The sequence below is a fragment of the Labeo rohita genome, chromosome 19 (genome assembly GCF_022985175.1).
Source record: "Labeo rohita strain BAU-BD-2019 chromosome 19, IGBB_LRoh.1.0, whole genome shotgun sequence".
NCBI lineage: Eukaryota > Metazoa > Chordata > Actinopteri > Cypriniformes > Cyprinidae > Labeo > Labeo rohita.
Genome location: NC_066887.1, coordinates 22,078,356 through 22,092,969, shown reverse-complemented (window position 1 = coordinate 22,092,969; position 14,614 = coordinate 22,078,356). Strand labels below are relative to the sequence as shown.

At 34.3% G+C, this 14,614-nt stretch overlaps 1 protein-coding gene across 2 annotated transcripts in view; it reads right to left on the bottom strand.

The window, feature by feature from the left end:
- Positions 1 to 12,172, bottom strand: part of cpne4b (copine IVb) — a 44,211-nt gene extending 32,039 nt beyond the window's left edge. Inside the window, exons 1-5 of one of the 2 annotated variants that reach the window (XM_051137545.1) lie at positions 11,992 to 12,172; positions 6,343 to 6,533; positions 2,553 to 2,732; positions 711 to 782; positions 545 to 619 (exon numbers count right to left, since the gene is read on the bottom strand). In XM_051137545.1, the coding sequence (XP_050993502.1) occupies positions 545 to 619; positions 711 to 782; positions 2,553 to 2,732; positions 6,343 to 6,513 (498 nt within the window). In that variant the 5' untranslated portion in view covers positions 6,514 to 6,533; positions 11,992 to 12,172. The remainder of the gene's footprint in view (positions 1 to 544; positions 620 to 710; positions 783 to 2,552; positions 2,733 to 6,342; positions 6,534 to 11,991) is intronic. The other variant, XM_051137546.1, reaches the window with a different exon arrangement.
- Between the last annotated feature and the right edge of the window lie 2,442 nt (positions 12,173 to 14,614).

Below are 14,614 nucleotides of genomic sequence, written 5' to 3'. Positions count from 1 at the left end.
GGTTCAAGAAACACAGTGACAGTCCAGGGTCGAAAACACACGAAGGCAAGGCTTGGAAATAAACAAGGAAACACAATGGAAATAACAGGCTAAACAACAATCAGCACACAGAGGGGTGAGTGGGAGCCTTAAATACTAAACATGAGGGAACACATGACCAAAACCAACCAATGGAAAGGGGACACATAGAACAGGGGAACCAATGAGAACATGACACATACAAACAAGAGTAAAGCATGGTGGGTTGAGTGAACACAGAGTCTGGACTGGAGTGCCCTTGAACTCCTGTAGAGGGCACTCCAGCTGGTGATTGTAACAGGTCCACTGTGTATTCAGACTCAAAGTTGTCCTCATTTTGTAATGAAAAATTTTAAATAGCAGTTTATTTTAATACAATAATAGATGATGCATTGCGCCATTTGAATGTTGGCTGTTCATAAACCGGAGTAATAAAACAGTACTGTTCTCCAAAAAAAGACAAATGCTATTGTTTGTCTCAATATTGTTGCAAAGTGCCTGTTGAGCAATTATCGAGATGTCACACCTTGTCATCCAGTTTCTTGGCACTGAAGGCGAGCTCCACGTAATCATCATTCCCAGACAGCTCTTCAGCTGTGACCTGTGATTTCAAAGAAGTCATCGCTCAGGTTATGACAACAGAGCACAAATTTGCAGTGTGAATTAATTGGGGGTGAGACGTCTATTCTTACTGTGATAGATGATTTGCCAGCTGTGTTTCCTTGCTTCAGTAAAGCTTTCGACAGTTTTCTCTGCGATACAATCTATGAACGGAGAGGAGAAGACATGAGTCAAACAGATACATGTATACAGATTGCAAACCAGGCTTTTAAACCCTAACAATATAGTTTGTTTACAAGGCGAACGTGAAAAGAAAGTCATATGCCCTTTACAAAAAATGGTAAAACAACGTCAGACGATTTTGAAGTTAGAGGAGAAATAAGATGGAGTTTATATTCAACCTCTAGTCTATTGAACCTTTAGACAAAATAAATGTAATGTTTTGTGTTCTTATTTTTTAATGTCATATTTGGTATCAGACTTATGTTGAAAACACGATGCATTAAGAGCGGGGGGTGAAAACTTATTAAATTCGAAGATCAGGGTAAATTGAACTTATTTTGTCTTCTGGGAAACATGTAAGTATCTTCTGTAGCTTCTGAAGAACAGTTCTAAATGAAAAAATATGATATTTAGACAAAATAAGAAAAATATACCACACCTTCATTCTGTTCAAAAGTTTTCACCCCTGGCTCTTAATGCATCGTTTTTCCTTCTAAAGCATCAGTGAGCGTTTGAACCTTCTGTAATAGTTGCATATGAGTCCCTCAGTTGTCCTCAATGTGAAAAGATGGATCTCAAAGTCATACAGTCATTGTCGGAAAGGGTTCAAATACACAAAAATGCTGAAAAACCAAAGAATTTGTGGGATCTGGAGGATTTTTCGGAAGAACAACGGGCAGTTTAACTGTTCAGGACAAACAAGGGACTCATGAACAACTATCACTAAACAAAAAACAGCTGTGGATCATTCAGGTATTCAGATTCAAGTGTATGTAAACTTTTGAACAGGGTCATTTTTATAAATTTCACTATTATTTCCTCTTGTGGACTATATGTAAACATCTTTTATGTGAAATATCTTATTCAAGTCAAAAAAACATGCATTTTGTATGATCTCTCTTATTTTGGTAAAATAATTAACATTTCTATACTTTTGACTTCAACCATATATACATATATATATATATATATATACACATATACATACATATATATATATATATATATATATATATATACATATATATATATATATATATATAAATGAATGTATACTTGAATACATGAATATCATTAGAAGTGACATTAAAAGTCCTTTGACATCATGAAAATCAATGGTCTTATAAACCATATATCAAATATAATACAGCATAAAAAATTTTCTTTATCATTAATAAGCTAAGACAAAGCTAAAACCACAATGTACACCACATTTACCGACAAGGCTCACATATTTAGATAAAACCTACTTTGACCAATTGACCATTGAACACTAAATCCTTACATTTTTAAAAACACATGACATACACAGCTTGTCAAGAGTAAGTGGTGAGAACTAATTCCGAAATTTGTTGTACAGCTGTAATTTGCTTTGAGACAATTTTCGTGGTTAGTTCTCACCACTTACTACTTATCAGTTCAAAACAAAATAACTGTTTGTTATTAGCATCCAGATCCTTCAGGTCTTCATCCTCACATGAACTCTCCTTCCCTCAAGTCCTCTTTACCCTCTTATGTTCCTTTGGTCGTAGTCTTGTTTTATTATAGACTAGATAAAAAGAGTTGGGAGTAATAGTCCCTCTGCCCACCAGGCACCTTCCTGCTCCAGTGAGCTCTCTGCTACCCTTTTGAATCCACACAATCCCTCTCATGTACTCATCCTCTCTCTCACGCGCTCACTCCATTCACTAGCTTTCATCTTCCCTGCTGCGTTTCCTTTAAGTGCGCACTCTGCCATCCCTCGCATTCACCTGTCCGAGTGTGCACTCCATGGCGCCCAGGAAGTCAGCCTCTTTGAGTCCATTATGGTTGCTACTAATGTCATGAAGCTCAAAACGGAGGCGCTGTACTTCCTCAAAATAGTAGTCCACGGTGAACACTTTGGAAAAAACTGGACTGATGCTGCTGCGAATCACCTCTGTCCGGTCCACCTGGAACCAATCAGAACACAGCAAATGTTACACTCAAGCGCTGCTGGTTTGATTTAATACACATTTCAGGATTTCTTGACAAATATTCTCCTCTGGGATCAATGAAGATCTATCCTGTCCTATTACAGGCTGATTGTTTGGATGATGACGAGGATTTACCCTAATCCAGTTCATATTCCGAATCAATCACATTCAGTCACATCTCAAATCAATGTCAAGGACCCTTAACTGAATACAGCCATCGAACAATGGGGTTATTGTGCTTAAAGTGCAAATTGAATTTGTGACAGGTTATTAGTGGCATTACGACAATAACAAACATTTTAAAATAGAACTACACTCAATCCCAAGTATGTACCATCAATAATTTAGTGAATCTGATGAAGCCTGTCAAGAATACACAAAAAAATGAATAATTTCTGAAGGATCATGTGACACTGAAGACTGGAGTAATGATGCTGAAAATTTTGAAAATGCTGAAAATACTATATATAATGTATACATACATACATATATAGATGTATATATCAATATATATATATGCTACCTTGGTGAGCATAACAGACTTCTTTCAAAACAAAAATGTATGTTTGCATAAAGACCCTTTAACTGTCACCGTCCCCTCTGTGGTACGTCTAAGTTTACTTCACCATTTTACAAATAAATCCTAATCTAATCATGACAAACTATATATTGTTGGGAAGGTCTAAGACTCCTAAATTAATATTTTACCACTCTTTTGTGTTACAAATTATGTAGGAAAGGTAATAGATTAATTTATGACAAGAGTGCACCTCAAAAATCTACATCATACAATCTACATCTTCCATACATTCAATTCCCTTGTATAATTTGTATATAGAACATCTGTACTTACATTATATTGTCTATTGTGTATTGTCTTTCACATATTTATTCTAATCACTCGTTTATTTGTCTATTGTTTGTGTCTTTTCATATATTTATTCTAATCACTTGTTTATTTGTTTATCTGTGTCTTGTCACTTGTGATCCTGTCTGTGCACTGGAAGCTTCTGTCACCAAGACAAATTCCTTGTGTGTGTAAGCCCACTTGGCAATAAAGCTCTTTCTGATTCTGATTCTGATTCTGATCATAACAGGAGTTCTGACCTTTGTCACAAAAGACTTTCTTCGTTGCCTTTTTCTTCATTCCCTACCACGCAATATAACTCTAAATTATATATCAACTGAAAACTTAAAATCTCAAAATGCATCCTTTGAAAACCATTTAAAAATCAAACACTGCATTACAATGGAAATTGTACATCAAAATCACATTACAAAATGTTTTCGTTCATGAATTATAAAAATGTAACTTTGGATAGTGCTTTTTAATGTCTATGTTTAAGATAGGGAATGACAGTTAAAGGGTTAAATCAAGATTTTTTAGTGCAGTGTGAAATTATTTTCTGAATAATTAAGCACATTTATATTTTATTCTTTCAGTTCTCATTACTGTAATGCATCTGGCCATTCCTCTTTCTCTACTCCCATTACATATTGTAATTTATATTGTACAGCAGTAAAAATAGTATTGTTTTCTTAAATTAAAATAAGCATAAATTAAAATCAAATAGCATCAGTAAAAATAATCAAATTTGATAAAACAACCAAATTGTATCAGTATCAGTTTCAAGGGACAGTTTTGAAGAATGTTTGCAACAACATTTTTGTTACCACGTTGTTACCACCATTTTTATTGTATGGAAAAAAATACACTAAAAATGCACTATTTCTCTAAATGTATTCTCTTACAGTCCACAGAAGGAAGAAATTCATACAAGTTTGGAACAACATGAAGGTAATGACAGAAATTATGACAGATTTACTTTTTTTTGGGTGATGTATCCCTTCAAATTATAACATTATAACATATAACAGTATTACACTACAATTTTTTATGTTTTTAAAAAGTCTCTTCTGCTCACAAAGCCTGCATTTATTTGATCCAAAGCATGGTACAAAGTGTTAAATTTTGAAATATGTTTACTATTTAAAATAACCGTTTTCTATCTGAATATATTTTAAAATGTAATTTATTCCTGTGATCACAGCTAAATTTGCATTTGCTAAAACATTATACACTATACCATTCAAAAGCTTGGAGTCAGTATCTTTTTTTTTTTTCCTGGAAAGAAATTATAGAAATTAATACTTTTATTTAGTAAGGATGCCTTAAATTGATCAAAAGTGATGATAAAGACATTTATAATGTTACAAAAGATTTATATTTCAGATAAATGCTGTTCTAAACTTTCTATTCATCAAAGAAACCTGAAAAGATTCTACTCAGCTGTTTTCAACATAATAATAATAAATGTTTTTTTAACAGCAAACTAGAATATTAGAATGATTTCTGAAGGATCATGTGACTGGAGTAATGATGCTAAAAATACAGCTTTGAAATCACAGGAATAAATGACATTTTAAAATATATTCAAATAGAAAACAGTTGTTTTAAACAGTAAAAATATTTCAAAATCGTACTGTTTTTTGCTGTACTTTGGATCAAATAAAAGCAGGCTTAATGAGCTGAAGAGACTTCTTTAAAAAACATTTAAAAAGAACTTTGGACTGGTAGTGTATATCTTATGATAGTAACAAGAATATGACAATGGGACTTTTGGTTGCTTTACAATAGTGGAGAAAAATGTGGGAAGAATGTGCTTAGTTGAATGTGCTTGAATATAACATCCAAATGCAAGTCATCTTTATGGTTCTAAAAACCTGCCAATTCTTCTAAATATGCATTTTTAAGTAAAATATGAGCAGATGATGTTCTTGACAGGTTTTGAGAGATTTCTCCAGACTGCTGGCCTTCAACCCACTTATATGATTTCAAACACATCACTTTGTTTTTAACTTCAGTGCTCACAGTAGGAGTTCAAATGGCACTGCCTTATTAATTATGGATCGTACCCTTAACCGTGCCAAGCAAAACCCCCGTATGTCAGAAACACCTGTTTTGTGCTGCAACTGAAACCTTTCACAGATACCTAGCAAAAACTAACAGGCCACTTCTCTCAAGTCTCTGCAGCACTGCACATCCACATCTTTGGTGTTATTAGCAAGCCACAAGGCAGCGTGACAGCGCTTTCTGTGATCTAATGGTGCTGTTTTATATTACTTTCACATCACAGCAAAGACTACAGCCTCAGAACGTTAATCAGCCATTACCAGGCATACACACATACATAACCAAATACAGTTTCATTTAGAGCCAGTTCTCATGCACTATATCAGTAGCTTCTGTTCAGTTCAGATTAGTGTTTGTGAAAGGATTATATTTAAAGTACTGTTTGCTTGGAAACGTTATGCTTTTTAAGTACTGTATGCTTGGAAACAATAACACCAGAAGTTTGATAAGAATTCAGTGCATGCGTAGCAATTCCAGGAAAGGAAGTAAGGTACAAAAAAGACCCGTCTTGAAATGATGTATGTAAAAGTCCATTGTAAACTACTGAAAAAGCATACATATGAGAAAAACATGACTAAAAGACTAAAAAAGACTGTTTTAGTGTAGATGTTGCTTCATCAAAAACACCATTCTGTCTGTGCTAGAGAAAACAAAACCTTAACATGAACAAACCTCAAACCACTGTCCGTGGGACTGCATCTTGAGGACGACACAGGGGTCAGGCTTGGACAGAGCATCTCTGTCAGATATTCCTTTACAGGCCACACGGAGCTCCACTTTTGTTAGACATGGGCTGTTGAAGAGTCCCAGCGTTGTGGCAGCAGACTCGTAGATGTTACTCATTTTGCGTTCCCGCGTTCAAGCTGTGAAAAAAAAGATGTTTAGTTAAAACGAGTTATAGGTAAAGCACGATACAGAACAGGTATGAGATATTCTACCATTTAAAAGTTCAAAAAGGGTCAGACGGATATTTTTTATCATCACATTAATTTTTACATGGTGTTTGCATATAAATGTATCTTAGGAGTGTGTGGACACAACCCCCCTACAATGACAAAAATTAATTTACTCCTTTTGTTTCAATCCCCCAAAAACCTAAGCAGTCTCAATTATCAAGCCATTTTGATTCTCCGAGTAGTATGATGTCATTCTGCTCAGGCTCCACCCATAAGCGCTGACGGACTGTCCCGTATTAGCATATTTTCACCCTCAGCTAGTTGTACACTCTCAAAACAACAATGCTTCGTAAGCAGTGTAGGTGTTTCAGCGTTGGATGTAAAAGTGAAAAGAAGAGTCTTCATATTCTCCCGACATCAAAGCCACTGAGGATGCAGTAGTTTAGTTTTGCTTTTGATGGCAACGCACCATTGAATACACAGAAAATGGAAGAGAGCAGTGAGGTGAGCAGTAGCTCATTATCATTTAAAGGAGAAGTTCGCTTCCAGAACAACAATTCACAGATAACGTACTCACCCCTTGTCATCCAAGATGTTCATGTCTTTCTTTCTTCAGTCGTAAAGAAATTATGTTTTTTGAGGAGAACATTTCAGCATTTTTCTCCATATAATGGACTGATATGGTGCCCCGAGTTTGAACTTCCAAAATGCAGTTTAAATTTGGCTTCAAACGATCCCAAATGTGGTTGTAAACGATCCCAGCCGAGGAAGAAGGGTCTTATCTAGCGAAACGATCGTTTATTTTCATTAAAAAAAATACAACTTAAAAAAATACTTTTTAATCTCAAACACTCGTCTTGTCTTGCTCTTGTTGAACGCCAGTTAGGATATGTCGAAAAACTGATCATATTTTCTCCCTCAACTTCAAAAATCATTTCAAAATCATCCTACATCACTGAAGAAGTAACGACCCAGTCTTTGCAAAGTAAACATGCAAAGAAGATCAAACACCCTTAACAAAAAAGGTAAAACAGTGATATAGGGCGATTTTGAAGTTGAGGGAGAACATGAGATCATATTTCGACACACCCTAACTGTCATGAACCGGAAAAAAACAAAGGTCGGGAAGAGCAAGACAAGATGAGCGTTTTGACACTAAAAAAGTATATAAATTGTATTATTTTATGAAAATAACCGATCATTTTGCTAGATAAGACACTTCTTCCTCAGCTGGGATTGTTTACAACTGCATTTGGGATCGTTTGAAGCCGCATTTAAACTGCATTTTAGAAGTTCAAACTCGGGGCACCATAGCAGTCCATTATATGGAGAAAAATCCTGAAATGTTTTCCTCAGAAAAACATAATTTCTTTACGATTTCTTTGGATGACAAGGGGGTGAGTACATTATCTGTAAATTGTTGTTCTGGAAGTGGACTTCTCCTTTAAAGAGACATGCAGCGAAAGGGTCGCTGAGAACAGAGGTGTTGCACTTCATGAAGACCCTAAAAATCATATCAATTTGTGGAAAATGGGCATCCGATGTCCCATTGAAAAGAATACTTTTAATAAGAAAGGATGCATTAAAGTGATCAAAAAAGTGCCAGTAAAGACTAGTACAAATCTATTAAAAAAGGCTGGTTTGTTTCTTGAGCACTAATGCAATAATTAAATATTACTGTTTTACTGTACTTAACTGTACCTTTAACATTAGTATACATTAGTATGATATCTGATGGTTTATATGATTTTTAGCTGGTCCAAGCTGCTCATTCGGTCATTAGCTGGTGGAAGTTAATGTAGATGACGGATCACCAGCTGGTCAGGCAGAGACTAACCTGGTACATTGATCAAAATGAACCAGCTATAATTTCCCAAAAAACACCTTGACCGTGTTAAGACAAAAGTGACATCCTATCTAATTTTCTTCTCCAACTTCAAAATCATCCTACATCGCTGCAGAAGTACCGACCCAGTGTTTACAAAGTGAACATACAAAAAAGATCAAAGCCCTTTACAAAAAAAGGTAAAACAGCGATGTAGGATGATTTTAAGTTTTTCGACATACCCTAACTGTCTTGAACCGGAATACACAGAGTTCACGCAGAGCTAGACAAGACAAGAATTTGAGGTTAAAAACTATATAAATTGTATTTTTTTTAATAGAAAATAACCGATCGTTTTGCTAGATAAGACCCTTTTTTCTCGGCTGGGATCATTTAGAGGCATTTGAAGCTGCATTTCGGAAGATTAAACTCACGGGCACCATCGAAATCCATTATATGGAGAGAAATCCTGAAATGTTTCCCTCAAAATGCATAATTTCTTTACGACTGAAGAGAGAAAGACATGAACATCTTGGATGACAAGGGGGTGAGTAAATTATCTGTAAATTTTTGTTCTGGAAGTGATTTTCTCATTCAAAACATCCAGAATCACCAAACAGGAATTATATTAAACATAATTTTAATATTAGGGATTTGTGTTTTCTGCCATTATGCTTTGGCACAGTATCTGTCAAAGAACTAAAACTGAACACACAGTATAGCTTAATCCCTTCATCAAGTCTGTTTTTGTTTTCGTTGCGCATTCCGAAACGCACACTTCATTTAGGCGATCAACTTGTGATCCGGTGTTTTCCATGCCTCAGAACGGCTCAGTTCACAGTGAATGCATTAAACTCGTTTATTGCATGTGCTGTGAGTTTAGCGCGTTTGCGAACACAACAGCCTCCAGTTGCGCTTTGTTTTCATGGCAGATGATTACAGCAGATCACTAGATTTGTAGTGAGACACGTTTTTGTAAGCTTGTTTTCACTAAAGCTTTTCCGTCAAAATAAAAGCTCTACTGCCATTTCCATCAAAATAAAAGCTTAAAAGTGCAGTATGAATTGCTGACGTCTAGTGGTTTAAATGGGTAACGTTACTGCAGTCCACATTTAAAATATCACTCTTTCAGTGTCAGTGTAAATTAGACTGAGACAGTATATCACAACTAAAAAGAAAGTTGAGTCCCCTTGAAAGTTCAGGTTTTTTCTGACTCAAGTTTTCTTAAGAACATGGGTTGGAACTCTTAATTTTGAACTCTCAAAGTGCATTAGATAGAAGAATTTAACTTAAAAATGTACAACATTTTCTTGTTTTTTTCTTCATTTTCTTGTTTTTTTCTTCATTTACCTTTATTTCTTTTTTTAAATATATCACAATAAAAATCGTATTGTGGACTTCATATCATAATATTATAGTATTGTGAAATTTTGACATCGTTACATCCCTATATTGAATTATTTAAATACTGTTTTTAATATATTATTATTTGAATATATTTATGTTTTTAGGATCATGGCATCACAAAAAACTTTAGAGAAAAGAGTGTTTTTTTAATCAGTGCACCATCTCGAATCTAACAGAACTGCCCCACTTTTTATTTGTTCATCCGACAGTTACCTTAAGAACATGTTTCTACCTCATCTGACCCTTAAAGAAATGCTTTCATTGGTGCAGACTCATGAATCATTCAATTACATTAAACAATATTTCTGAACTTAAAACCAGTTCTGTTCAGATGAAGCACATTTTATAGGTTAGCAGGCAAAACATTTTTACACTGTAGTCTCTTGAGGACGGCAGTCCTTGAAATAATTTGAATTAATTATGTTACACTTTTGAATAGACAAGTTCGAGCATGATAAGTATGTTGATTAAAACGGAAAAACGGCTGACTTGTTAAGTCAGAGACACCGATAACGTTGCTTTATAATGAAATTGCTCTTCAGTCAGGCACCATGTGGAATGAGCTCAGCGTGGTCCCCGTGGGAGAGATTCCCTGGAACACGGAGCGAAGCGCTGACCCCAATACTCTGAGACCATACCAAAGAGAACGTGTATCTCTGTGTGTTACTCAATTATTCATGCCCTCTGCTTCCTTTGAGTGCCACATTTTTGTTATCATTATTGTTATTTTTAGATAAAAGAGGCCGACGTGCCATCACTGGCGGCTGAAACCCTTCAAAGCATTCTAGCCCTGCAAGACGGACAAAACTACTGCTAGCAACCCCTAGGAGTTCTTACAGTAAGCAATCCTAAGCGTCCCACTTTGGTGCAGTATTTTAATGCACCTGGTCAGTTTAACTGAGGTGACTGTGCGTGCATAGTCCCCGTGCAGGTGTTCACGTGCTGTTCGTGTACTTTTGTGCTCCCATGTATTTGCATTGCATGTGTTTAAATAAATCTGGAAAGTATGCAGTTTCCTGCAATATAATGGATAAACAAGCGCTCATGTGGGGCGTGCTTCTGGACAGCCTCATGTGGACCAATGGCCTAGTTTTCATGCTGTTAATTTGAGGTATAAAAGTGCATGAAAAACAAATGCAGATCCACCTAAATTATGTAAGCTATACATAATATATACTGACTCTCACCTCTCCACAAAAAAATTATTCTAGGCTACCACAGCTAAATGAATCCAGTGAAGCAATCATCAATAGTCATCAAAAGCAGTGCATCAATAGTCTATTGCCAAGGGCTGACCAAAACTTGTGTGACTACTTAGAAAAAGTAACCAAAGTGTAAAAATACAAGACAAAGTGTCCACTGTGTGACAAACAAATGAGTCAAAATGAGTTCAATATGTTAAAAGAGATCATTTTAAAAAATCTAGTAAAACAAAACAAACACACACAAAATCAGGATGTTTTCTATATAAATGATCTTTACATAGTGATGTCACATGACAACAAAATGGCTTCTTGGACCTTGGTTGCACCACACTGACTTTGATTTGGCAGACCAAAGTATCTAATATATTAATGATATTTTAAAACAAAATATTTCTAATAACATTCTAAACTACTTGCTGTAATTTCCATTTTCAAGAATGTCAGCCTTTCAGTGCTGTTTTGTTCACAATCGTCTGTCAGTTGCACCACCTAGGCATTTTTTTACACTTTTAGCTTTATATAAAATATCAGAATGACTTTTACTTCAGAAGCTGAAGACAAGTTAATCACAGATGAGACTCATTGCCACGGAATGCATTTTTGACTTTTTATTTTAATGACCCACACTAATTAATATTTTGAATGTTAGATTCACCACCTACGGTCTTGTAATCGATTGTGTAGTACAGAAAATATTAGCTTTATTATTAGCTCTATTAACTATATAGAATATTAAATATGCGCACAATTAGCGGTACCACAGTGGGATTCACACAGTACAAAACAAAAACAAAAACATTGCTGACAGAGTAATATTTCTTATGTAGACATAAAATGTAAAATGCATCCATAAACGTACTTATTTGGCTATACATGCACTGAACTGTGAGGTAAAATGGTTAATGGTAAACGATGGTTATTCTGTCAATGCGTAAAACATCCAGTTCAGCGCGTTTTGATGTTTTGCTATTAAAGGGACAAAACTTACCCACTGTTTAAGTATAAGAACAAATCCCGAGACAGAAAAAGTTCCTCAGTGTTAAGATCGTTCAGAGTGCAGTTTATGCACTGGACTCATTTTCCATCCGATTCCAAGTCCAAATTGTCTACGGTGATAAAAGCAGCTCCATCGGGTTGAGCGTTAAAGGTGATGGATAGTCCGACCCGCAGTCTCCTCTCTCAACATAAGAGCAGGGCAGGCGCGCGCACTCCACTTAACTTCACTGTTTAATCCTCTACTATGAGAGCTGGAGAGGAAGAGCAGGGTGGGAACGCAGTGTAACCCTGCACTCTGGCGGTTAGAGCAGTAAATTACAAGTGGTGTGAGATCTGGTGAACAGCAGCTTGATGGATGCGAGCATGGTGTTAGCTAGTGGGGTAAGGGGTTGGAATGATTCCTGGGGCCCATAACAACTCTAGTGTGATTGAAGAATGATTCAGTACAATTGAATGTGCGCTTTTTTATATTTTGCAGGTTGGTATGGCAGTCCAAAAGTTTGCAAAAGTACAAGCTTTCAGTGCATATGCTACCATAGAAATAATTGATTTCTCATTCAGCCATTATCAATTTATTCCGTGAGCAAAAGCACTCAATAACAGAGACTACACAGATAAAATGTGTCATGTAATCTAAACATGTCTGCCCCCATGAGGTGACTCCATGCAAACCAAAACAGCTTTTGCTGCTACTGATAAAACAAGTATCTTCTGCTTGACGGTATGTGAGTCTTTTTTTTTTTTTTTCTACCTTTTTAATGAAACTTTTAAATTCTATTCTATTCTATTCTATTCTATTCTATTCTATTCTATTCTATTCTTCTGATTTTATATTTTCAATTTCCTCACACTTCCATGGGAATCCTTGCACAAAGACACTTCTCTGTTTATTAAATTAATGCAATGGTTTTACAGTGGAGTTTGTTCATATTCATCCCATGGATTATTTTAAATTTAATTAAGAGCTTTATAATTCTAGTTTATTGTAACCTTATATTACTTAACTGTTTTCTGTTCTGCTCTATTCTAATCAATAACTCAATTCTATTTTAATTCTATTTATAATTCTATTTTATTATAACATTATTTTATTTTATTCTTTATTATTTTAACTTTTCTGCTCTGTTCTAATCAATAACTATATTCTATTTTGATATCTTGAGCTTTGATTCAAGTTGTTTTTGAGACTCTGTGGTTTGTTTTTATTTGTATTCATTCATATTAATAACTAATTTTCTATTTTATTATTTTCTATTTTTTCTATGATAATTGCCAATAAAGAACCTTTTTAAAAAAACATTCTATTCTATTCTATTCTATTCTATACTATTCTATTCTATTCTATTCTATTCTATTCTATTCATCTGTTTTTACATTTCTAATGTTCTCACACCTCCCCGGGAATCTTTGCACAAAGACACTTCTAATCAAATTAATACAATGGTTTTATCATTTGTTCATATTTATCCCATGGATTATTTTAAATTGAATTGAGAGGCTTATAATTCTATTTTATTGTAACCTTATTTTACTTAATTGATTTCTGTTCTGCTCTGTTCTAATCAATAACTTGATTCTATTCTATTCTATTCTATTCTATTCTATTCTATTCTATTCTATTCTATTCTATTCTACTCTACTCTATTCTGTTGTATTCTGATATCCCGAACTTTGATTCAAGGTGTTATTGAGACTCAGTGCTTTGTTGTTTTTATTTGTATTCATTCTATGGATGATTTGAAATATAATGAACTGAGAGGAGTATAATTACATACAACTTTATTATAGTTTATTATTTTCTATTTTTTCTATAATAGATGCCAATAAAGAACCTTTTTTTAATCTATTCTATTCTATTCTATTCATCTGATTTTACATTTCTAATGTCCTCACACCTCCCTGGGGAATCCTTGCACAAAGACACTTCTAATCAAATTAATACAATGGTTTCATCGTTTGTTCATATTTATCCCATGGATTATTTTAAATTGAATTGAGAGGCTTATAATTCTATTTTATTGTAACCTTATTTTACTTAACTGTTTTCTGTTCTGTTCTAATCAATAACTTGATTCTATTCTATTTTAATTATATTCTATTCTATTCTGATATCCCGAGCTTTGATTCAAGGTGTTATTGAGACTCAGTGGTTTGTTGTTTTTATTTGTATTCATTCCTTGGATGGTTTGAAATATAATGAATTGAGAGGAATATAATTACATTACATTTAATAACATTATTATAGTTTTTTTTTTCAATTTTTTTCTATGATAGATGCCAATAAAGAACCTTTTCTTTAAAAAAAATCTATTCTCTTCTGCTCTATTCTATCCTATTCTATTCTATTCTATTCTGATATCCTAACGTTTAATTCAAGGTGTTATTGAGACAAAGTTGTTTGTTTTTTTATTTGTATTCATTCCATGGATGGTTTGAAATATAATGAATTGAGAGGAGTATAATTACATACAACTTTATTATAGTTTATTATTTTCTATTTTTTCTATAATAGATGCCAATAAAGAACTTTTTTTTTTAATCTATTCTATTCTATTCTATTCTATTCATCTGATTTTACATTTCTAATGTCCTCACACCTCCCTGGGGAATCCTTG